Below are 26,839 nucleotides of genomic sequence, written 5' to 3'. Positions count from 1 at the left end.
CACACACACACACACACACACACACACACACACACACACACACACACACACACACACACACACACACACACACACACTATTCGGGGCATCCGACTGCAACAAAAAAATACAGAGCCATAAAAAGAAACCTATTAGTGTCAAGACTGAGCACACAGGCAGGGGAGATGAGACACTGCACAAAACCGTTCCATTTTCACATCACGTTGGAGAGTTTTGGACCGGGCGGGTCGGTGCCCTGACAAAAGGAGCGATCAAAACGCATGTACTGCGTCCTGAATAACATGCCAGCATAATATTTACTCTGTACTTCTGTGACTGGGTAAGTGGGTGGATGGGCGGTGCAAACCGCCTAGCGCCTCCGTGTGCTCTGGACTAGGGGGCGCTGCATGACACGCAGTCCATACTTGAGCATATTCAGCACATCAAGTTAGTGAGGAGCGTTGTCGCAAAGTCACAGCAGGCATCGTGGTGCGAAAACACTGAACACTACCCCATAACGCATCTTGAGTGCGCCACGCCCGTGAAACGTCTTGGCAGAAGACATCTATCATTTTACTGGCGTGCCGGAGGACGCCGGACGCGGGCTGACACATGCGTCACGTATGAAGCAGCACACCGTTTGGGAGGCAGCAGCGGTCCGACACATGGCCCCGTGGTGCGGCATTGTTGCTGAAATTTGTCTCAGCGTTACGGGGAGCGGAACGGGAGGCGAACACTTTGCATCCCTTTGGCCTTTGAGAGGAACAGCGTAACACGGGCATTAAGGGCAAAGACTTTGGGTTTGATTCCCATCTCGGGTCCCGTCTGTGCGGGGGTTGCATGTTCTCCTGTGGCTTTGTGGGTTTTTTTCCAGGGCGCTCCGGTTTCCTGGGAAAATCCCTGGTTTCCAAGTCCAAACACTAATTAGGGAATAATTGGGAAACCTAATTGGTGTAATTGCTCATTGGTGTGAATGGTGTGTGTTGTGGGATGTAGTAGTGTCCCCTGCATGGTGCCCCCATGCCTTATGCCACATGCTAACTGCCAAAGTCGTTGCTTTCCTGCTGCTTTGTATTCATAGCATGCACACTTTCAGCACGTGCACATCTGCCATACCATCTGCGGATGCTGTTGTATGAAGGACAGAATAATCAGGTGTAATTTTTGCTTTCTAATTAGCTCTTATTTTCATGATAAACTATGTACACTAAAGTGATCTTGATTAAGAATAAAAAAGCTAGCTCTCAATGTGCCGCTCCAAACATGTTCCTTCCTATGATCATGAGCATTGGATGACCAAAGAATGGGATTGCAGATACAACAGGGTTTTTCCTGCAGGTCTGGTCTTCCATGATTTTTGGCATTCATCCCTTCCTTCCTTCCTTTAACTCTGGTTTAGTCCATGCACAGGATTTTACTGTGAAGACCAGAATTTATAGGGTGAGGATCTCGATGCGTTGAAAGGACCTCTGAGTAGAACCACTGGCTCCTACACGTTCAGAGGAGGCAGTGTGGGGTTAGGGGACATGATAATGATGCTCTTCGGGTGCTTCTCTTTGCAGGTGGAGCGGAAACCTGATATACCGCAGGAACCTGGGGCAGACCGAGGACGCACTACGGAGGGATTATATCTCCCGGCTGGCTCTGGAGATCTCCCGGAGGAGCTGGAAGAAGTTTTCGGGGAAAGGATTCAAGATTTCAAGATTCAAGATTTTTATTTGTCACATACATATACATACTTCCATACATATATGCAGTGAAATGTAATGCCGGAGCGCCGGCGCAGGCGACCGCTAGGGGCGGCGCCACTATCACCACTCTCAGGATGTGTGGGCTGCTCTGCTTGTCCTCTTATCATCACAACCCTGACCCTGGTTCTGACTAAAGTAACTAGTGCACAGTACGGTCGTTACCGAGCAACGCTCTGATCTACATTACCATGATTACCACTTGTTATACAGTCATTAGATTACATCATTATTAATATATATTTTTGCGCATTTTTCATGCTTTATTGATAGTGAGTGCGGGGAGAAAGGGAAGGCAGGGGACAGAGAGGATGACATGCAGCAAATGGCCATGTGCCAGAATCCGGGCCGCTGCGGTAAGGACTCAGACTTGTATAGGGTACACTCTACCCGGTGAGCCACCCGGGTGCCCCAGAGTCGTTTTTTTATGGTGATTTCTCAGCATACATCGAGGGAATGAAATTTGTCCTCTGCATTTGACCCGTCCTATACATCCCAAGGAGCAGCGGGCAGCCACAGTGCAGCGCCCGGGGGGCAACACCAGTTCTTTTGCCGGTGCCTTGGTCAGGGTCACCGACGGGAGTATTAACCTCCAGCAAACATGTCATTGACTGGTGGAAGGAAACCTGAGCATCCGGAGGAAACCCAGGCAAACAGGGGGAGAACATGCAAACTCCACACAGAAAGGACCTGGGATGGCCGGGGGTTCAAACCCAGGACCTTCTTGCTGGCTCTGAACTTTGCGCTCCTGAAGTGGCTTCAGGCAACAGGAATCAGGCACGTTGAATTGTGAAAACGTCAAACCTGGTCCTTCTCTTAACCTTAGACTTGGCAGCTCTTTAAAGTTTCCAATTCTGCATTTCTTCATTTAGTTTTCCGTTCACACTCCAAGTTGAGCAATTGTAATTGAATAGTCTTCACAACAAAACTATTTGGAAACTGGCAATGTGTGGCAGGGGGTGGTTTAAGCAGCCACACCTGTCTAGGTAATGGGGCCCGGGATCAGGGTGGCTGTACGCCTGTTCCTTGTGAGAGTAATCAACAGGCAACAGGGGGAAAAAACATCCCCCCAGACGTACACGGGAGGGGCTCTTGTCATGACTGGTAAACTGGTACTTTCCAACCCCACCGCCTGCGTCTCCAGGACCGGGGGCCCCCCGAAAACAACCCCAGTTTTAAGAAAGAAAAACCAAAAAAGCATCACAAACATGACACCGGAAGCAGGGCTGTCAGTGGGAGGCTTGTGGCCGGTGGATCTGCTACACGTTGGTTATGGTATTCATTTGGAAGTATGAATTGAGAGCTTTAAACCCGCATATTATACTGTGTATATGGTATTTGAGAGAGAAGGAGAGCAACGCTTCACGAATTTGCATGTAGAGATAGAGAGGGAGAGAGAGAAAGAGAGAGAGAGAGAGAGAGAGAGAGAGAGATCTCTCTATCTCAGAATAGAGATCTCAGAATAGCTTTGGGCTCCACGGGCGACAGCAGAATGAGTGGACCAGAAGGGGAATGGAAGATGAATTTCTCATTTACTTTGTTAATGTGTCATAAAGTCCCTTTGGCTGAAATAAAATGTCAATTTTCCTGCACATGTACGAATAAATGAAGGGGTTCTCGGTGAGGCGGTTCCTCTTCTCGCGGTTGGAGAACAGGTGCAACACTCTGAGGAGCAGGGGGTCCATCGGAGGGTCCGTCGCACCCGGCCTCTCACCGTGTGGACTCCTTGAAGCAGGAACATCAGAACCCAGACTCTAAAAGACCAGAGGCGCGGCACTAATCAGCGTCATGTCAGCTGAACCAAACGCCGTGACTGCCGCTAAGAATAGAAGTTCACACTCAGTTCAGAGAGAAGCTTCGGGCCGCAAAGAGGAAGTCGGATCAGCGCCCAGTCAACCGAGGAGCCACTTTGTAAAAATTACAACAGACAACAGGTTGTGTCCGTACAGGGGGGGCGGAGCCGATCCAAAGCATCTCCCAGGATGTACTTAGTGTCGAGAGCTGCTGTTGAAACTGAAACATGGATCAGCTCCTATTGTAGCGTCTATCGGTTTCTGTCATCTGTTCAACTGGGGCTCGCGAGACCAAGATCAGATCAGATCAGATCAGATCCCCAGAGGGAAATTCAGGTGCTACAACAGAAAAAAAACAGGGCAGTCAAGAGATTTGTTATAGATTTGTTATTGATATATTATTAATTATTATTATTATTATTATTATTATTATTATATGTATGTTTTAACATAAATATTATTATCAAATCAGAATCAAAATTAAGAAAGGCTGGAAAAAAAAAAAAATAATAATAATAATAATAATAATCATCGTCATAATAAATATAGCTGCAGGCAGCTTTTAGTGGTGGTAGTTACGCATGCCATTTTGCAGTCTTTTGTTTTCCGTCTGTAATTTCACATTGTTGTTTATTGTTTTCCCAATTTTTTCTTGTCGGCGTTTTTCCAATGAACAAGTGTTGAAGGATGGGATTTTAGGATTAACCGTATATGTCTACATTATTAACATGCTATAGGCAGAATAATTGTACTCATCTTGTTCAGTATAATCATCAGATTTTTATTTATTCTTTTGTTTTTTTTGTTATTCCAGACTTTGTTGACTTTGTCGCGTCCGTTCACAACGTTGTCTTAGCGAACTCAGTTGGGAGTCTTCTTTCTTGAAACATAACACCAAGTACCGCCTTTGTGTCTTTATTATATATATTTTGTTGTTCAATGATTTCTCAGTATTTGGTATTCTCTGATCATTTCTGTTGGCTTTTCTTTCCATTGAAAATGCTGCAGGATTCAATTGAAGTGTTGAGTGTATTTGTCTACAGTACCAGTGCCATGTAAGCTGACAACTTGTCTTTTTATTCTTCTGTAAATTCCACTCAATGTTGTTTATGTCAATTATTTTTCTTACTGCCAATGTTGGTCACTTTTTCAAGTATATTCCATTTTGTATATAAGCCAGATAAATCTGTAATCTTCTTTGTTTGTACTTGGTTTATACGTAGTTTATGGATTCAAATGTACCTGACGTGTCTTTGAAACAACCGTCTGTTTTTGCCTCCAAATCAAGCCTTGTCACCGTGTCGTCGGTGGAAACAGTGACGGAGAGTTGACCTTTGGTCCCGCGTGGGGGCAATAATGTCCAAGTGACGTCATTTTAGCAGTGACGGCTTTCTGTGGATTAGACTTTCCAAGGGTTTACGGTTTCATGAAATCCAGTAGCTCTGACGTCTTTCTGCGACGAGTTACAATTCTCCAGATAATATTTTTCCGATTCGTTCCGAGAATATGAAACTCATCCCGGGACCCGCTGTCACGCCCCACACTGACGTTCTGAGAATTCATGTATGAAGTCACCGTGCTGACCCGTCTTCCTCCCGTTCCCGTCCTGCCTCGTGGAGCCTGGCCCCCCCCCGGAACCCGGATCCCTCCTTCCTCGTCCAGGCCGTCCCCGCCCCGCCCCGACCAGAGGTCCCGCCTTCCAGGACCCGTCGGCACCGTCCAGCCCGACCGGGTCTAACCCTTCGTCACGCCAGCGACTCCCAATAAAACTCCATTGTTAAACCGGGACTGCCAGCTGTCTCTGTGCCGTGCGTTTGAGTCCCCCCTAGCCCTGGTCAGAGGACTCGCAGACTTTGTATCTGACGACCCTCTCAATTCTGGCAAGACGGCGACTGATGACATTCAAATGAAGACAATGAATGTCTTCATTTACAAAAAGACCAAAGAGATAAAACCTCAATTGAACAGCCAACTTCAACCAGGTTACGACACACACACACACACACACACACACACACACACACACACACACACACACACACACACACACACACACACACACACACACACACACACACACACACACACACACACACACTTTGTTATCTCTAACCCTACAGAGTGATGGACTCTACACCATGCACCGGGCATAATGTCACTGAACGTTCAGAACCACAACCTGTGCATTTATAACAAATTGGATGAAATTGGATGATGTCAAAAAACCTCTTACTCCACCAACTCATCTCGCTCCACCACCCGACAGGAAGCTTTTGAACATTGGCGTGTCGGTGAGGCGCGAACCATAGTCCATAGCTGCAGCTGCAGTGGTTCTCCTGTTCCAGAGACTTTTGGCCCAAAAAGTCAAATGTCAATCTAATCTTATGTCATAATAACATCTGACACACATTCTCACTATGTTTTTCAATGGCTTGCAGTTGAGTAATGCAGTCAAATGACAGAAAAATAAGATAATTTTTTTCATGATATTTAATTATATTTAATTTACATCACATATTTTGGGGATGTCAATTAAATTATGTTTAGCTTCCTTCTTCATTTTGGAATAAATCTATTATTACTACTAGTTATTTGCAAGGATGGGGATTTGCCTTATTAGCTCCCTCGGTGATTGTCATTACATTGATAAAACAATAAATTGATCTAAATATTGGCAAATTACTGTTTTTTGCATAAACGTTATATTGATGAATTCGACGAGAGAGCAAAGAAAAACACATGATTTGAAAAAAGTGTGAATAACGCTTAAACCTTCAACGCAGGTTTTTGTTCCGCTCCTTCTCAACATGAAGTATATTAGTATTTAATGATTCAGTCTGTGACACACACTGTGTTGACCTGTGCTGACCAGAACTCACAGTTAAAACCAGACCCCATCCCCAACCTGTTCAAATACGAAGGAGTCTGTAAATCGATGGAGCGGCTCCCACAGCGTGTGAACGCAGGAAAATTCAACAGCGACACAGAATGAACCTTGAAAGCACTGAGGCATTCCAGCTGCTTGAATAACAGTGTTTATCAAGGACACATGGAGTTCGAGAAGATGGTGAAGGGCTTTGAACTCCTCCACCTTCAATGAAACACTCAAAGCAAATTGAAAATGCTGGATTCTGCACATTCTACCAATCTGCTGACAAGATGTATAAAGATGCAGGTTTGCTCCAAAACAAGTTCTTTAGTGCTATTATTTATTACAATAATAATAATAATAATTATAATAATGATAATGTTAATAAAATAATTAAAATAAATCAAATATCAAATAGCCACAATAAAAGCAAAGCAAACAAGCAAAATGCATTTGATAAAAATAGGTAAATATTATACCGTACTCTTTTCAGATTTGGGTTTCATCAAGTTAGACTTTGAAGGATCACGGCCACAAATTATTTTGGAGTAAATCTCGACAGTGAAAGACTTCTCTTGAATGATTGGTCTCCAATTCACTTAACCCTAAAATAATTCTCAAATGGTGGACTTTCCCTCGGCTCCTGCATCAGAATAGTTAAAACAAACTAAAAACGGGAAAATAACCAACTAATAAAAGGAAATACACAAAGCACCCTCAGCTTGGAAGATTGTTGCATAAAACCTGCGCAAAATGCACAAAGATGAAGGATTCCCAACGACTGTCCTTCATTTTACTTTTCCAGCAACACGCGTTTAGTCCCGGCGGTGAAACCCGACGTCTCACACACTCTGCCGTACGTGATGAGCTTCATTTATGATCGTTCTTAGAAGGAAGGAGCGACGCCTCTGCTGCTTACATTTCAGACGCGGGGCTCTGGCCGAGGTCCGAGCTCCACGTTTCCAACCGCCCGTCGAGCACGTCAGACGACGCCTCTCGTCTTGAACCCGTCACCAGCAACCTCAACCACGGCCCGGAGCAAAACAGGAGAGAAGTTGAGGCCAAAAAGTTTAACATAAGGCCTTTCTGAGACGTTGCTTGATTTACGATGAACAAGCGCTAGACTAGGAAGTCCCAGACCAAGGTGATGAAGGGGTGGTCAGCTCCACCTGTCTGGTCTTAGTGCTGGTCCAAGTCCAGATCATCCGTCTCCTCTGTGGTCCAGGTCAACCTGGAGGCCACAGCCATTCATCTTGTCCACACCTTTATGGATTCATCTCAAAACAGCTTTTTCCCCAAACGCAAAAACGACTTAAAAAGCTGACATCCGCACGCCAGGCCAGCAGGGGGCGATAGGGTCGTAAAACTTGACGTCAAATACCACGAGGAACAGCAGGGGCGAGCAGCGTGTCCAGCTCCTCCGTGACATCCAGACACAACTCCGTACGGACGCCGCTCCCACAGCTGGAGAGACTTCCAACCCCCTGGCGGAGACGCCGAGAACTACACCACGTGGCTCGTGGCTTCCCCACGCGGGTGGAGGTCCTGACGCGGGCCTGCTCAACAAGCTCTGTTCTACTTCCTCCATCACCAAACACACCGAAAACCGAGTTTCGAAAAATCTCCGCCCCGGAAGGCGTTGTCCAAAAGCTCCGTTCCCAGTTCCTAAAACGCCGTTCCGTGTGGACGGGAGGAGAAAAAAGGCCGATAAAATACTACCTTTTCAAGAATATACGTACATGTGTCGGAACGGGGCCTCCGTTTTAAGCTCCACTTAGACCCCGACACGCTCTGAGCCTACGTCAGGAAATCGGATTGTTTAAACCAAGACTCGGGCGAGTCTGAGACTTATTTTAAAGCAGGACTGGGGAAGGCCGTTGCAGTCGGCCCAGATGGAGGAGCCTGAGATCAGGCCTCATCCGCCAAGACCCCCCCGTCCCTCAAACCACGGCCCCGCCAGGCTGGTGTTCCTTGTCGACGTGGGCTCTTCGCTTGAGTCGGAGACGTTCCTCAGATGTAAACAATGTTTGTGCAAGGGGAGCACGAGGACGGAGGAGGTGGAGGAGGGGGAGCAGGAGGAGGAGGAGGTGGAGGAGGAGGTGGAGCGGCTTTGTGGGCGAGAGGTTCGCTGTGACCTTTGAGAAGACAAAGTCATGCGGCTCAGACGGCACCCCATAAACACACCATCTGCTCCGAGCGCCGAGCACAGGATATGTGATACATCCGCACGCACGCAGTGTATAAAGTGCGTTCCCGCCTCAGCATTCCTGACATTTTTTCAGTCAGCGCTGTGTTTTGCAATGTTTACGTGAGATTTGCTTGTAATTTATGAGGGTCAAAGGTCACCGTCCAGACACGAGCTGCTGAGCACCGTACAAAGCCAACGCAGTAAACCAGTCTGCGCTGGACTGTACCGAGCTGTCAGTCGGGGAGTTTGCGGGAATTATTTTTGCTGCCACCAAAAATGCTTAATTGAACAGCGGCTTTTCCCCAAAATCTGCGACGCTGTTTGTAAACTTTGAAATTGAACCGTAAAATTGCGAGAATCGGTGAAGATTGCAAGTGAAGTGTTTAGACTACGACCAATGAAGAAAGAGTCCCATGTCAACACTTCCATTCTACACATTCTAGCCGGAAATATTTTAGCGCTCGTCATTTTTCATAATAGAAGCAACAAACAAGAAGTGGGGTTTTGGACACTCCATGTCATAAAGACGCTGCAATCTTGCAAAATGACAAGCTCTCGCAAACATTTCCGAGTTGGGTTGGATCTGCCTTGGTTGCATTTGCATCATCTGCATTAATTTGCCATCGCAAAATCCCGATCTCCCCGGAGGGACTGACCGCGATGGAGTCTTTTTTCATGTCAATGTTTAAAAGGTAGAGATGTGCAGCGTGGAGCACCGAAAGGCTCGATTCTGCGGAGGATCAAGGAACCCGGCAGCGAAGCGTTTCGGAAACTGACAGGAGCGCCCGCGTTGTGTAACGTGTCCCGGTGTGGTGGGCGTCGCGCGCAGCCCCGGGAGCAGCACCCGGGGCTCCTCGCGGGGGTCTGACCTTTGGGGGTGATGTTGAAGTTCTGCTCCCGCAGCCGCACCAGACACTCGGCCTGGTCCCTCTCCAGCTCCAGCAGGAAGTTACATGTCGGGTGGCGTCCAATCACCTGGCGGAGGAAGCAGGCAGGGTGTGTGTGTCAGTGCGTTTCAATTCATTTTCAAGTACATTGTTTTTTTACATTACATTGATCAGACGCTTTTATCCAAAGCGACTTACAATTGTTCAAACACCGACGGACGCAGCCATCAGGAGCAATTAGGGGTTAAGTGTCTTGCTCAAGGACACTACATCATGCTAGCAGGAGGAGCCTAGGTTCCAACCAGCAACCTTTAGATTACTAGATGACCAGCTCTACCGCCTGAGCTACCACCGCCTTTTTGTCCCCAATCCAACATTCATTGTTAGTCGTAATGGTTTAAAGGTAGAGGAGGTGTCCTGAACTCTGAAACGCTGTCGGACAATACAGCTCTTATCACGCTAAACAGCGAAAACAACTAATGATGAATAACACAAAGCTCTCCAGAAACGGTGCCGGGTTCGATTCACGAACACACCCAGCAGCAGTGAAATGAACCAGCACTGGGCTGAAATAAGGTTTGAAATGCTGCGACCGTCAGAGACACAGCGCGTGAAAAAGGGTTTTGAACGCAAGGCGATGTCAGACGCTGCGAATTGGCCGCTAACTCCAGCCTGGTCATGAACTATTACATAATACTTTTAATACGACATCTGAACAACAATTATCCGCGGGTCAACGTGAGGGATGCTCCGGGTCTGAAGTCTGTGTCCTCTGTGTCCTCTGTGTCCTCTCTCTCTCTCTCTCTCTCTCTCTCTCTCTGAAAAAATATTATATGCATAATTTTGTGAAATAATCTTTGTGTAAAGTTATATACTGTATCACTCATGGTCATTTTTTTTATACATAATTCTGTATAAAATAGCTATTTGTAACCTTGTCCTACAGCAGTGCCATGCAGTGCTCAAGATGGCGGCACCTGTTGACGTATCATCTGGGTTTCTAGACCTACAGCATGGCCCATACAGCCATTCAGCACCATGGACAGCAGCTGTCAATCAGGCTTCAGCCGCCCTGGGGTGGAGCCAGAAGACACCGCTGGCAGGGTGGAGCACCCAAAGGTGGACCCTGCCTCCTGCCCCTGACCCCCAGAGGCTGCATCAGGGTCATCAGAGGCTTCACATGGAGTAACAGGTTTCTCAGTCTCCACTAAGCTCGTGCTGCTCTCTGCCTGTTGATACTGAAAGCCCAGCCACCGCCCGGGACGCTGGGGGACCCGGCAGCGCCCGGGGGAACCTTCACCTTCACCACTCGTAGGATTAGGTGCATGGTCATGTTCTGAAAGTCCACCACACCTTCAGACCATGACCATAATCATGGAACCTCCGCCCTCACCGCTCGTTGGAGCACCAGGTCCACCAAGCCTTCAGACCACGACCATGCAAGACAGTGAACATCCCAACATGGCTGACCGCATGACCAGTCTGTGTTTGGGTGTTCTGTGGGTGTTGTGTGGCGATGCTGTTAAGTGGAGGTTCTGGTTCTTATTAAGAGTTCTGTTTGTCATTTTATAGTAGACTGTTTTGAAGAACGTTTGACTGCGTCTACCTCCATGCAAGTCAGTATGCTGTAACCAGCATCTTCTCATCGCTGTGAGGAGGATTTCAATTACATTCTGTGTGACGGAGCTTAGTTTAACTTCATCCTCCCGGCAGCAGAATTCATAGTGTTTGTGAAACTGTTTGTTTCATGGTTCGTCGCTGAAACCCATTTGAGCGTAAATCTGTCCCTCTGCTCTGGGGTTTTGTTCACACAGAGGAACAATGTGAGTAGAGGAGTCGTACTACAATTAAACCAAAATCTCCACTTTCAACATTTTTTCGGGGTAGGAGATCTGAGCACACAGAAGTGCCACATGCGGACGCAGCAGATCGTCTTCTGAGTGGTGCGTTCTGGTGATGGAGTACTGTATTGAAAAGACAGGTATAACAGAGGCCACAATAAAATTGTAAAAATGACCATTCATTGGTCATAGGAACCAAAGGGCAACAGGTGTGCAGCCGCACTGATCCTGGGCCCCCATTACCTAGACCCAGGACAGGTGTGGCTGCTCAAACCACACCACCCCCACACCACACAGTGACAGCACCAACTATTATCACTATTATATAATTATAATAATCAATGTGTGAGATATTCCAGAGTGTTAAGATGGTTTGAAACCCTTTGAGGCTCTAACTGTGATTAAAGACCTTCAGAACCTGGAGAGAGAGAGGGAGAGAGAGATCAACCTTGACAGAGTTTGCTCTTGTTTCAAGAACACAAAGTACAGTACGTGTTTGATGCACATGGAGAGCTGTGTGTGAGTGTGTGTGTGTGTGTGTGTGTGTGTGTGTGTGTGTGTGTGTGTGTGTGTGTGTGTGTGTGTGTGTGTGTGTGTGTGTGTGTGTGTGTGTAAATTTAATAATATGATGTCACAGTAAAGAAATAATGAAGATGGTCGCACCTGGAAGTGCATTAAATTGCTCTCATCATCATTAACATTCTCCCATCATTGACTCTTTATGTGCGCACACACACACACACACACACACACACACACACACACACACACACACACACACACACACACACACACACACACACACACACACACACACACACACACACAGAAATAAACTGAGAAAAAACAAGTTAAAAAGCCTGATTAACCCCAGATCAGCCGATCAGTTTAGTTTGAATTGTTAAAATAACAGTTTGACAAAGAATTGTGTATTCTTGACCCAAAGACAAAACCCAAACCGCAACCCTCCCCTTCCAAACCCTCCCCTTCCAACCTCCCACCATTTGGAGGATTTCCTTTGGACTAAATTATGATTTAAATAAACAAACGTTCACATTGTTCGGCGTTGTAATCCTCGTTGAGGAAATGAAACGTTTGTTTGAGTGTCTGTGTGTTCTTTGATATTCAACACTGAGTTAAAGTTTTACTGGGAGAGTGTTTGGAAGTCTTTAAATGGTTCAGCCTGTGTGTGTGTGTGAATGGGTGTGTGTGTGTGTGTGTGTGTTTGTGTGTGTGTGTGTGTGTGTGTGTGTGTACGGTCCCTGATTAGGAGCTTCACAGGGAGTGACTGACTGCCAAATGCTTTGTTTAAATGAGGCTGGATCAAACAGAGTGAGTGTACACGCACGCACGCACGCACGCACACACACACACACACACACACACACACACACACAGGCCTTTTAATTATTCGTTTCTCCATCACTACATGCCCATGTTACCTAATTAGCTTAATCTGCGTCTCCTCCGTCACCACGTCGGCCTCCGAGCGTCCAGCAGACGGAGGGAGGATGCGGCTGCTGCAGCTCCACCATGTTTCTGCCGCTGGGGATGAAGCGCGACTTCATGCAGTCTATACTAACACCTTTATACTAGACTGTGTCTTCCAACAGAAAACCTGCAGCAGAATGTGAGGGATGACTCCACCACAAAGTGACATCAAATGAAAACTCCAACTGAGGAGCTTGAGACGTTACTGTGAGAAGCAGGAAGAGCCACAGTGCAACATGTCACCAGACTCTGCTGCCACCGCACAGTGCACTACATACTGTACACTATGATGTTGACCTCTGAGGTAGAGTAGAGGAAGAGCAGAGTGTGGTAGAGTAGAGGTAGTGATGAGATAGAGTACAGGGAGGTAGAGTAGAGGTAGTGTAGAGTAGAGGTAGAGTGGACGGAGGTAGAGGAGAGGTAGAGTAGATGTGGAGTAGAGGTAGAGTACACAGTATAGGGAAAGGTACAGTATAACTAGAGCAGAGGGAGGTAGAGTAGAGGTAAAGTACAGTAGCGGTGGAGTAGCTGTAGAGTAGAAGTAGAGTAAGAAGTAGGTGGAGTAGAGGTAAAGTAGAGGCAGAGTAGAGTAAAGGTAGAGTGGCGGTAGAGGTGAAATAGCAGCAGAGCGGTAGAGTAGAGGTGGAGTAAAGGTAAAGTAGAGCTGTAGTAGAGAAAAGGTAAAGGCACAGTAGAAGTAGAGGTAGAATAGAGGTAGTGGTGTCACTAGGGGGGTGCGGACCGAACCAGGTGACACCATCAGAGGGGGGGGCACCATCAGAGGGGGTAGAAGCCATGCCCTGTGTAACGGGGACACTATCTCCGTCGCCCCGAGCACACAAGTGAATAAGGGGCACACCCATGAGTAACGGCACCAGGTAACACCAACCCTAGAGATGTCACTGAGTAAAGCGAGGTGGAGTAGTAGTAGACAACAGGCAGAGGTAGAGTAGAGGGAGGTGGAGTAGTAGTAGACAACAGGCAGAGGTAGAGTAGAGGGAGGTGGAGTAGTACTAGACTAGATGAATCAATAAATCACAATGAATCAACTTCAAAAGAAGCAGAGTTTGAAAACGTTCTGATGACTCATCAGACACTGGTCTCACACCTCCACCGCCGCTACACCGTGTGCACTGAATGTCAACGTGGAGCGTCCCCGGCTGCGCCCTGGGACTGGCGTCAATTGTCGCTCGTGTCGCTCGTAAAGGGAACAACTCGCTGGTGTTGTCTCCTGATGCATCGAGCGGACGGAGGGAGGACCCTCGACATCCCTACGACAAAATCAAATATCGCAATTAACGCCTCGATATCAATAATTTGATAGTGTTTTGTACGCGCACACGCACGTGTGCGCACACACACACACACACACACACACACACACACACACACACACACTTTTCAATTAAGCCTTTCGTTCACCCTTTTGTTCACACATTCGTTCAGGAAACTGCGTTACTGCAAGTAGTTACTTTACTGCAACAACATTTACCTACATCACCGTATTAAGATGACAACAATCCAGGACGACTATATGGATTTGATATCGATACATGGCCACACCCTAACTCCCATGTTTCAGCCCTCACCGTGTGTCCGCCCGCCGGACGTCGGGGACGGCCCCACGGCAGGCGAACATCTCCGCTCGGAGGGGACCGGAGAGGACACCTCCCCCCGTTTCGTTGTCACGTTGCTTCAGGACGAGGCTGGAGCTCCGGGACGCACGGCCTGGCTCAAAGGGCAAAAGGCAGCGTTGGACGCCGGCCTCCTCTCACCCCGTTTAATGTGTCCGGGGGGAGGGGGCCGCGTCCACCCCGCCCGCGCTGCCGGAGGAGCCCCGCGACAAGACCCCGCGGAACAGACAGAGCGCTCCGCGTTTCCCTGGAAGAACAACCTATAAACAACTGACGCGTTGCGTACATGGGGCGGAGTCACATCACGAGTTCCCCCGCGTGCACACGTCGTCAGGGTGTGAATGTTGTTTTCAGGTCAGGGACGAGGCGCGGCCAGGCAGCCTCCATCGCAAAGCAACAACTGGACAACCCCGGGACCACGAGTGTGTCAGGGGTTTTTGACATTCCGTGAAGGAAAAACAGCGTGAGAACACTGCAGCAGCTGTGGGGAACCGCTCACCCCTCACTAAACCCTGCCGGCGCCGTGCAAGGAAGTTTGTTGTTTTCCGTCATGAACATTCAGCCGGACATTCACGATCATCGTAATCGTTTCCTCCACTTAAGCCCGACACAGAGAGGCCCTCGCCGCTGCGCCGAGCCCCGGGATGATTGGGCTTTTGTTTGGCTGGTTTTATTCCATAGGAATCACATGGTTGGACACAGCGTGACTGAAAGTCCTTTCCGCTGCGGCCTCACAACGCACGCGGTAATGCTGCAACTTCTGTGTCTCCGTGGGTTTTCCTGCCTTAAAGCGCGGCGCTTTCCCCTCTTTGAACATGTTCCAAGCGACGGTTGGAACTCTTGGTGGTGAAGCAGGTGTCGCGGGATTGCAACTTGTTTCACCTCCTCGACGCCCACTTCTGTATGTTTATACAAATTAAGATGAACAAACCGAGGGCGGGATCTGCCTCTTGGACCTCTGGTTCCGGGCTCTCGTCGGTTTTTCCATAATAGCTGGAGAACATAGCGTCCAGGGGAAGCTCTGACTGAATGACAGCGAGAGGGAGCAGAGAGGCAGCGTCGTCGATCACAATACGCTCCCTTTGAAGAGACGTGGGGAAAGCCTGAGTAGGTCGGGTCTTAAACGAAAGCCGCCTTCGGGTTCGATGGTGAACAAGGAGTCGACGTGTGGCCGTCGGAAAGTGGAGACGTCCGGTTTCGGTCCCGTTCCCTTCAAGAGGCGACAGCGTGGAGCGGGACGCGTGGAGCGGGACAAGTGTCGCGGCGTCTCTGCTCACCAGCCCTTCGGGAGGAGCAGCGTGGGTCGGAGGCGTGGACGGAGGCTTCCCAGATGACAGGTTCCAGAAAATGTGGTGCGTTTTTTTTGTTTTTTTTATCCCTCCTTTCTTTTCGCGCGCTTATCTCGCTCGCGTCCGGCCGCAGAGGAAACCCAGGAAACCCCTGGAAACCGCCGCCCGCACTTCAAAATAAACCTTAAAGCCCCGTTTGTCCTTGTCTGCTATGTCCTGTCGTGCCTGCAGAGTTCCTCTGGCACCTTCATTCATTCTGCAGCTTTGGAACTCTGCTATTTGGCTCATGTTGCTTGGGAACCAGTTTCAAGTCAAAAGGTTTTATTAAATGCTGCGTCTTGCGAGAATTGCCGAAGAGAACAAGCGATACAAGGTGAAATGAGGTCAGATAGTAGGAAGGTAAAACACATATGCAGGAAATATATTCTGTATTTCCTCAAATATAAACCGGGCCTTGAATAAATGCCGGGGGGCGTGGTCGACAAGAACAAGTAAAGGCCTCAAATACACACCGGCGGGGAAACCAAGGAGGGATAAACTCCCGGTGGCTGCTGCATAAGGAGAAGCAGAATGTACCTTCCCACCTCTTTAAATTGATCAGGTCAGCAACATAATCATGATGTTTTCAACACGTACTAGATTACTCATCGTGTCAAACTCCACCCCAACTCAGAGAACTGGGGTGAAGTTTCTTGGCCTCCTCCGGGGGTGCACCCTGCGCGCCGCGCCCCTTCCCCGTCGGTTTGCCTGCGTTTTTATTTTACATCCATTTGTTTTCCTTAGTTTCTACTTGCATGAAACGAACATTTTAAACTCAAGTGAGGAGCGTTCCTGCTTGGATCAGGACAGTGGATTGGAGTGTTTTGGCGTGGGATAAAAGCCTGCGTCTAACGCGAGCCTGTCCGGCTTCTTGGAGCGGCACAAGCCCGACACGACCCTCCCCCGGAGCTCCGTCCATCGGGCGCAAAACTGCCCCAGCGGACGGTGGCGGCGGCTCCGGGTGCGGCGTGGTGAAATGTGACGGTGCGAACACCGCGGGGAACGAGATAAGGCTGAATTGTCCGACTTCCTGTCGCCGGGCGGCTTTCGAAACGGGAGCAATAAAATGGCGCCGATAGAAGCGGGGCTTGCGGATGCGGTTCGAAAAACAGATTTTATTTTATTAGCATTTCCATATTTTTTGAGTTCTAAAGTTTGGGGAGGAAAAAAATATATATATATATAAATATATATATATAGATATATATATTTCTTCTATATTTTCTGTACCTTGTGGTTTACTAAATGTGACACTGCCCCCCAGTGGACACTTAACATTATGCACAAAATCCGTACAAATTAAGGCGCAAGTGCGTTTGTCCCGTCGGTGCTCGGCCTTCTGACCACCGGTGCCTATGGCCACGTTTTTTCGAACCTTGAAGAGCCAATTTCAATATAGAAAATCTATCAATGGGTTGGAGGAAACGGGGCGCTGACCACTGAGTCCTGACGGAGTCCTAAAGAAACCACAAAACATCCGTACAATTAGGAGACATGTCTTGAAGCTTGTCCTTTCGCAGCGGACAGCGTCCTTATGAGCACATTTGAGGGAGAACACTTTATTTCAGAATTTAATTCGTTTTTTTTTGTTTTACTTCCATTTAGCGGCCGAGAGCGGCGCCGCGGGAAGTCGAGACCCAATGTGTGGATCAGAGCCACCTGCAGCGCACGGTCATGGATCGTATCCTTTGTTAAAGTTATGGGGATTTTTGGGGAAACGAGCGTAACCGTACATCTTAATTTGGGTATTTTTGCTGTTTTGCAGCGGACACAAGCAAACAGCACGGAAAACCCAGCGAATGCATGGACACGCTCCACTCTGATGAAAGGGGAAAACACCTCGACAGCATCAAAAATCTGCAGTTTTATTTTAACCTGCAATGCCAATGACGGTCAGAAAATGCATGAATTTTCTAAGGTTCATGGCCAACATTCTGTTTACTGTTTATATTCTTTTAGGTTTATTTTTCTGTTGTTTTTATCCATTTTTTTTTGACCTACGTATATTTTATATATTAGTTATATGTATGCACATCTTTGTGCTTCACTGTCTATTTCATTATTATTATTATGTATTATTATTATTGAATATGACCAGTTTCCTGTTTATTTTTTTGGGGTCATTTCTGGGGTCTTTTTTTGGTTATATTTGTTGTTTATCATTAGGGTTTTATGTTATATGTATATTTTAACATGTTTGCATACATTGCCATTTTATGATATTTCTATTCTTTTGCTTCATTATTTCTGTCTATTTTTTTTTACGTGAGCTGCTGTGACAATGAAATGTCCTTCTGGGGATCCATAAATGATCCATCTATCTGGGCTGAAAGGCAGCCTGCGGACATTGTGGATCGATTTTATGATGTAGTGAAAGTGCCACTGTTGACCAGAGGGAGTCTACTGTGTCAGGATATGAAACTTTTCAACATTCATTAGACCGATTACAAAACAACAGTATTCATGAATCACGTGGATTCGAATCAATGCGTGAATTTCCATCTCAGCAAGTATGCGCGGTGTTAAGTATTGACTATGAATACATGGGACCCAGGGTCCGTAGTGCGCCTCGACGCACCCTATTATACTGTTACACTTCAGCAGTTCATGGTTTTACGTGGAAATAATTGTTGAACAGTAAAAGCCAAATAGAATATTTGATCACCCCCCCCCCCCGAAGATAATATCAATACGGTCCCTCGGTATAATGGGCTTTATTTCTTAGTCAGGCAGAAAGCCAGACACCCGTGTTCCTCCCGCTGATGATGATAAAAAAGTGCAGCATTCCTTGCCGTTTTGCAAACAAGTGAACCAGTGTCGCCGCGTCTCGATAGGAATGCAGCGCCGCACACGGGAAAGCAACACAGGGACACGGGTGTTCACTACACGGTACAACCTACCGCCGCTATGGCGTCGCTATAGTAACAAGACCCTACTAACAGCGGGGTCTCCTGCCGCTTATTCGCCGACGGAGGACTTGGACTTCGAGTCTTCTGCGACATTCTCGAGTCCCGCTGTCCACATTGCGTTTCCCAGCGACCGGCTCCATGAACGACAGAAACCCCAAAGCGGGGCGGGGTCAAATGCTCTCCCGTGTGTTCGCGTGAGCGTGAGGGGACCAAGCGTGAGTAAGATGATGATGATATTTTGGCCCCGCCCCGTCCGCCCCGTCCGCCCTGTCTGCCGTGTCTGCGAGGGGACGGCACCCGGTATCAAACAGTCAAGGCTCCCACGCTCGGTTCCTGGGAGGCAGGCAGGGAGGACAGAAGGCGGACGGGCGGGCTACTCGGTGTGGCTGTGATTGGAAGCAAGCAACGCGGAATAAGTTTGGACTGCGTGGAGAGATTCCTCCATTTACGAGCAACTCGGCAAAAACATTTCTCATCCTTTCCCCAATTCGGCTCCGAGCTGGGGATGGAATCCCCACCGATCGCCCACCCTCGTTCCAGAAGCGGCTCAGGAGTCGCCGCCCGCTCTCACCGTGCGTTTGTGAGCCGTGACTCGGGGGGGGTCTCGGGTCTTGATTCGGGACTCCCCGGTCATTTGAAAGATTTGTTCTCGCGAGGGACGAACCGTTCCCCAGCCTTGCATCACGAATCAGCGCCCAGTCGGTCGCGTCCGGGCGTGAAGGCTTCGGAGGCTTGAGCACGAAACGCCTCCCGTCCCATCGGGATGGACCAAAGCAGGCCCGGTGCCCGATACCATCAAGGGGCAAAGCGGGCCCCCTCGGCCACGCCCTCTGCACGCGCCCGCGTGGGGTACCGGGTTGGGCCGAACCGCGGGGAACTCATTTCCCCAAGAGGCATTAACAAAGTGTACGAAAACAAACGAGCCGATGGAGTCGGCGTGCGCGGCAAATGTTAAGGGTTGCGCTGGGGGCGCTGAAGCTGCTGAAAGCTTCCTGCTCACTGAGGGCCAACAACCAGGCCTTCTGCCCTTCGCCAGCGGGAGGAAACCGCTCGCTGTTGGAAACGCCGCCTAGGAAACCGCCGCATCCCCGTCCGTAACGCGTACACACATCTACAGCCTCTTAAAAACAGAGAAACAGGCCCTTCTGACAGTGATTGCTGATGCAGAAATTATTGAAAAGGGTGTTTTTCAGTTTGTTAGCCTATTAATTCAGATATATTTGAGAGAGTTAAATAAATGTTTGTTTGTTTGTTTGTTTTTTTGTATTCTAATTATCTATCCATCTTATCTATCTATTTTTGGGTCCTTTACTCGTTCTTTTTTTAGGTTATATTTGTTGTCAATTGTTGGGTATTATTATGTATTTGAACATGTTTCCATCCTTTGCTATTTTCTCATATTATTTCTCACATGATCACATTTCCTCCACCTCACGTCAGTAAGGACCCCCCCCAAAAACATGCACCCATCATCGTCTGACCAGCGATGGACACTTATCATCTGGTCCCCGGGCGCGTCCACGTATGCTGCCCACTGCTCCTGGCTGTGCCCCCAGAGGAAGGACAAGCCAGGATGGGTTAAAAGCAGAGGAGCCATTTCACCGGCCACCATCAAGCATGTGTGTGTGTGTGTGTGTGTGCAAGCATGTGTTGTGGAGTGTTGTGTGACAAATAAAGACTGTTTCTTCTTCTTCTTTCTCTTTGTGCTGCTGTGACAATGATACCTCATTAAACTATCCATCCATCATCTGTCTATCCATCGATCCATCCTTCTGTCTGTCTGTCTGTCTGTCTGCTTGGATCCCTGCTCCCATCGCTTTTCCAACAACAGTATAATTCTTTCCCTAAATCACCGCCTGCTTTCATAACATCTGTTGAATAGAAACTCCTTCTTTCCCGACAGACACAGCATCTACATTTCAACGGAGCTCAGTGCCTTCATCCGGCTGTGCGTAGGTCTGATCGCTGCTGTCGACGTGGATTATAATACATATATAATAATATAATATCTATACGCTGTGTATTATAATGTCTCCTCCCACCTCCAACCTTCACAGACGCTTCGCCCTTTGGAAGATGTGGTGGGATGTGTTGCTGATGCAAAACTATGCTTCCTGGTGCAGAGCCGTGTGATCTGAACGGTGCACGCTTGGTTAGTCTGTGTGTGTGTGTGTGTGTGTGTGTGTGTGTGTGTGTGTGTGTGTGTGTGTGTCTGTGTGTGTGTGTGTGTGTGTGTGTGGGTGGGGAGTCACATACAGTACATCCGTGTTCAGCAGGGTACTTTTATCATTGCGTTATGTAAAAGTATTTAGCAAATGAAACTTCTCATTTCAAAGTGGTAAAATAAACATATGAGTTTACAACTTTTAGAAGTAGAAAGTGCTCAGTTGCCAAGTTGCCAACCACGCATCAGCTGTTTGTTCGTTCCTAAAAAAAATTTTAAAAAAAAATTAAATTGAAAAATTTAAAAAATAAAATTAAAAAAACAGCATCGTTGTCCACAACAGGTAGCTTAAAAGTTTTCTCTCAAAAAAATGCCTCAAGCAAAACCAGTCCCTGACCGTCATGATTGCCCAGTTGCCACGGGCAACCAGATTTGGGCCAGTGTCAACCCTCTCGCGTGGCCTGGTTGCCCCCGTATTTTCATATGTTAACAAAAAGTACTGTTTACCTTCATGTTTAGGAACTTCCACGCAGGAAAAGGAGACAGAAATAAGGAGAACATTGACAGGTGGATTACAATGATACGGGATCAATATCACTCAGTCAGAGAAATTATTGCATGAATTCGGCAACAGTTTTGTGGGTCGTGGCAACCAGCCATCCAGCACGTGCCTGGTTGCCTTTTATTTAATCGAATCAATTTTTTTTCTTAACTCTACACGTTCCACTTGTTGGGACTTGTTGTCCGGAATGTAAAGTAACGTAAACAACTTTATTAACACACCTTGTGATAACGGCGCAGAACCGGAGCATTCATCGGAGCATTCATCGGAGCATTCATCGGAGCATTCATCGGATTTCCTCGGCTCCGTTCATGAATCCATGGGCGGAGAAGGAGCTGTTTCTCAGGCGCAGGTGGAGGTGTGTGTGTGTGTACACTGCTCGTCATGTCCCCGTTTCCTGCTCTGTTCTCTCATCTGAAAATGTTCACCCACAACTTCGCCTCGACTATGAAGCAAACGCCGTTTTAGTCGCGTCCAAGAGAATGAGCCCATTCAAAAAGTTCCACCTGTCTCGGGTGAAGTCTTGGAGTTTTCTTTCATTGTTGGAATTGGTCGTAGAGGAGTTTTGGATTTGCTGAAAAATAAGCCGAGCTCAGGAAAAAGCAGCTTAACCGCGATGGAGCTGCTCCGTCAAATACCGCCAAGGATATCAACAGTGTCAGCGTGTTATTTATGGATATAGTGTCTCCTGCCACTGCTTTATCCCACAAAACTGAAATGTACGTTACTTGGCAGGAATCCAGTGGATATCCTGACTGAGACTTTCCTTTTGAATCTCCTAAAAGGTTCTCTGCCCACGTTGATTTAACAGACAGACCAGTTCAACCATTACTGAGTATCAGACAGACAGACAGACAGACAGACAGACAGATAGACAGATAGATAGACAGATAGACAGACAGACAGACATTACTGCTCGACCCATCCGAATGAAACCACTGATACTAACAATATAACAGTATTATACACTATTAACAGCATAACAGCATAATAACAGTATTATTCACTATTCACAGCATAATAACAGTATGATAACAGTTTTATACAACATTCACAGAATAACAGCATACTAACAGTATTATACACTATTCACAGTATAATAACACTATGATAACAGTATTATACACTATTCATAGTATAAAAACAGCATAATAACAGTATTATACAATATTCACAGTATAACAGCATAATAACACTATTATACACTATTCAAGATATAATAACAGTATTATACACTATTGAAGGTATAATAACAGTAGCAACCGTCCGCTCTGAAAAGGTTCTCTAACAAAGTCTGGAAGAGTTAAAATAAACAGACATTCTATTTGCAATGGGAGCTTAAATACGCAGCTTAATTAAAAATGTTCCCCATGAAAATTGTAGTTGTTTGATGAGAGACGGGGTGTGCTGGCACCGCAGAGAAGAGTATTTGGATTTATTGTTGCTTATAATCACTGTGTGTGTGTGTGTGTGTGTGTGTGTTTCAACACTACTGGGGCTATTCGCTCCGTTTGAACCCAACAGGGTCTTGGTTTGCATTTGGTCATGTTTCTACAGTTCTGATTAAAAGACATTTTTGGAAATAATCCAGCGACCTGTCGAAAAGTCAAAGCAGCCGTTAAAGGGGAGACAGACAACTTTTTCATTTTTACTTCATCCTGATGTTGATTGCACAGTGTAATGGCTGTAGAATAATGATGCCATCGCCGTTGAGATTGGTTCCACATAAGCCTCCATATCACTGCATTGGGAATGCCGCCGGGCACCGCCTCCCGGGAAAAAGATGGATTTACGGCAGTGAGTCACAGGAAGTGCGTCAACCATTGATTGAAATGTGGCGCAATCTGCTCCAGGTCGGTCATAAAAACAACTCATTGAAATGGGTCGAGACATGAAAACGTTATGATGCTTTTTATCCATGTCTATCACGGGGGGAGGGGCGACGGTGGTGCAGGAGGTGGAGCGCGTCGTGCAGTGATCATAGGGCTGCCGGTTCGATCCCCGGCTCCCCCTGGCAGCACGTCGAGGTGTCCTTGAGCAAGACACTGAACCCCTGGCTGCTCTCGATGAGCAGGAGTACGCCTTGCACGGTTGCTGCCGCCATCGGAGTGTGTGAATGTGTGTGTGGATGTGTGTGTGAATGTGTGTGAGAACGGGTGAATGTGAGGCATGAACGTCTCTCCTATTTCCAAAGTGGTATTGATCATTTACAGAAAGTGCTCCGAGTGATCGGGAATCGATCCAGCAGTCTTTGCGACAGCGGCGCAAATGTTTTCTGTCGGCCCTTTAAACTATAGCATTAAAGGGCCGGTCACTTTGCTCTCATGCAGTCCAATGGGGCAAACGTTGAAGCCTGAAAAAGCCGTCGAATCTCCTTTTTTGAACAGCAGCCCTTTAAGTTGATGAGATAATTCTGTCAACGCGAACAAAGACGTGGTCGTCCATCGCACTGCGCCCAAAAAGAATTGGGTCCAGAGCGAACGCTTTGCAAGGTTCTACATAGAACTCTTTTTTTTTTAAATCTCAGAAAACCGAATTCACCTTCTGAAATGGCTCCACGTCCATACTGCCGAGGTCTCCAAAGCCACACAACTACACGAGTCGCACAGCCAGGTTACACATAGAAAAAACAGGGGTTCCCAACGTGCGGGGCGCACGCGTTGGGGGCGGTCTCAGGCAAATGACTCCTCAAAGTCAAAAATTGGTTCAGAAAAAATCCTCGTGAGAGTTGAAAATCCAGGACTTTACATTCTAACGTGTTGTACGCCCTAAAAACCATGAAGATAGGAGCGATTCAGACGATAACGGCCACCGACCGCTTATGAATACACGGGGAAAAGATACAGGATAGAATCTTTAAATAGGCGCGTCAGCTTGAATCAGGCGGGATCTCAGAGGGGGAGGACAAAAAAAAGGTCACGAGCCGAGGATTAAACAACACATGCTTTTGGTCCACTCTGAGGCATTTTGAACACACACAGGCACACGCACACACACACACACACACACACACACACTATAAGATGTATATTTCAGGCTAATCAACATGCGGAGGGCTCCATTCAAGCTACATCTCACACACATCTTAACGCTCGTGTGAGTCAACAGCAGAACCCACCTGGAGGCCACGCCCGTCACCTTATCAGTCAAATATCCGAGCGCTGGGTGACGAGAGGAAACCCGACAGCAGCCGAGCCACTTTGAAGAGTGTTCTGATTAAATTTAGAAAAAAGAAAGACCGGGCCTTGCGTTGATCCGCTCTTCAGCAGCGTTAATGAATCGATTAGTTTCAGCAAAAGGAGCAGAACCCGCTCTCGTCACTCTCTCCCCTTTTTGTAAATTGCCCGTGGCAGCAACTCCACTCGTTTTCAAATTTGTTGTTCCTTTCTGCACTGGGCGTAGTGGAGGAAACCTCCACCACCCACTCCGACTGTAATGTCGTTAAGCTTGTGACATTTTGGAGATGCCTGGTGATTAGTGATCTTATGACGTGAGGAATCGAGCACAGACAGCGTCGAGTACCCAGGTGAAAAAATTTAAATGGTAAACCGTGAGATGATTGTTTAAAAAAAATATAAATAAATAAATATATATATATATATAAATAAATCTCATATTTCTCATATTATTTCGGAACTATATAAGAAACGGCTATTCAACGTGTTTTCGTTGAATAGCAAAGAACAAAAATAAATCAACAATCAGAAGAAGGAAAACTTTGTAGATGGGGAAATTTTGATCCACCTGACACAGACCATGTGTTGGATTTGCACTTTAAAATACAGCATATTTCAACACCAATGTTTTCAGGTTAAACCAAGATTAAATCGTCCCTATCAAAATAGCCATTAATACTGCGGTGTGTGTGTGTGTGTGTGTGTGTGTGTGTGTGTGTGTGTGTGTGAGTGTGTGTGTGTGTGTGTGTGTGTGTGTGAGTGTACATGGACGACGGAGCTCAAATTCCAGACTTGTCTGCAGGGGGTTGAACTGGTGGGTTCCACCACTGGCTGCAGGGGTCGGGAAAATGACCAGCCAGCTCACCCCACGGCAAACTGAGCCAAGCTCCACAAAAAAAACCCATAAACGCACACATAATATACTGTATATACACACATAATATATATAGACTCACACACACACAGTATATATACACACACACGCACACACAGTGCATATATATATATATATATATATATATATATATATATATATATATATACACACACACACACACACACACACACACGCACACACACATATACATACTGTATACACACATGTAGTTTCATTCTTTCAAGCAGGAAGGGTTCCAGCGCAGTGGGAATAGGGAGGATTCTTTATAACGTGCATTGATAGACCAGTGCACAACTATTTTGTGTATTATTTATTATAAATGTTTTTTGGTAGCAGTATTTGGGACAACATCACGACTCCGTGGATTTTATTGTCAATTTCACGCGGAATTGCGCGACGCGTCCGCGGAGCGTTGGAATGACGCCGCGGACGGAGCGGAGCTGCCCCGCGGAGCCCGCGCTTCAACTCCTGACTTGATTCTAAAACTTGGAATTAAACGACGCACCACGTTTGGGTGGAAAATGTTGTCATTTGAACGGGGAAACATCGGACCCAGTGAACCCGCAGATAATTAAACCAATTAAACCAATTAAACCAATTAAAGAATAAAAGCCGAAGCTGTGCACTCACCGCGAGCGGACACGTAGAGACGCACAGAGTGAGCAGAAGCAGACGGGTCATCTTCGGGTCCCTCGCGGGGGGAGGTCCGCTCAAGGTGCACCTCGCGGGGCTCGAACCCCGGGCGAGGACGCGCGGACCCGTTGTACGGGACGCGACCCACGGCCCCGCGGAGCGCCCGGAACCCGCCGCACGGTCACGAGTGACTCGGCGTCCGCGTTCGCGTCGCTGTGGCCGCGTCCGCGTCCCCTCCCCGCGGGGTGGCCCAGCCCGGCTGTGGGAGGCCGCGCCCCCTTTCAGCGGATCCTCCGTCCTGATTGGACGTCGAGCCGTGACGTGGGGGGGGGGGGCGGTGCGCGCTGCAACGCGGACGCGACGCTTCGCTCGCGGAGTTCGTGGGAATTGGCCGCAGCGCTGTTCGTTGACGCGTTCACCCATTTCACTCGTATTTACTCACCTAATTATTGATTTAATTATTCACGATTTAACATTTACTTTGTGTGTTTAATGCGACCTTGTTTCATTCATTCATTCATTGATTTATGGAATTATTTGCTTATTTAATTATTGATTCTCAAAGATTATTCATTATTCTTTATTTATTTCGGAATTGATTAATTTATTCATAATTTAATGTATTTATTTATATATATTTGTTCTTTTGTTTAATCATTCATCCATTTATTGATTTATTCATTTGCTTATTATCATTTATTTACTAATTTTTCAGTTGTTTATTCATTTGTTCACAAAT

At 47.2% G+C, this 26,839-nt stretch overlaps 1 protein-coding gene across 1 annotated transcript in view; it reads right to left on the bottom strand.

Moving 5' to 3' along the window:
- Nucleotides 1–26,228, bottom strand: part of LOC307237926 (vasoactive intestinal polypeptide receptor 2-like) — a gene marked incomplete at its 3' end in the record, with an annotated part of 58,426 nt that extends 32,198 nt beyond the window's left edge. The window contains exons 1-2 of the mRNA XM_080010729.1: nt 26,098–26,228; nt 9,447–9,552 (exon numbers count right to left, since the gene is read on the bottom strand). Coding sequence (XP_079866855.1) covers nt 9,447–9,552; nt 26,098–26,148 — 157 coding nt within the window. The 5' untranslated portion in view covers nt 26,149–26,228. The remainder of the gene's footprint in view (nt 1–9,446; nt 9,553–26,097) is intronic.
- Between the last annotated feature and the right edge of the window lie 611 nt (nt 26,229–26,839).

Source organism: Zeus faber (assembly GCF_960531495.2).
Source record: "Zeus faber genome assembly, chromosome: 12".
Taxonomy (NCBI): Eukaryota; Metazoa; Chordata; class Actinopteri; order Zeiformes; family Zeidae; genus Zeus; species Zeus faber.
This window is presented reverse-complemented; position numbering and strand designations above follow the sequence as displayed.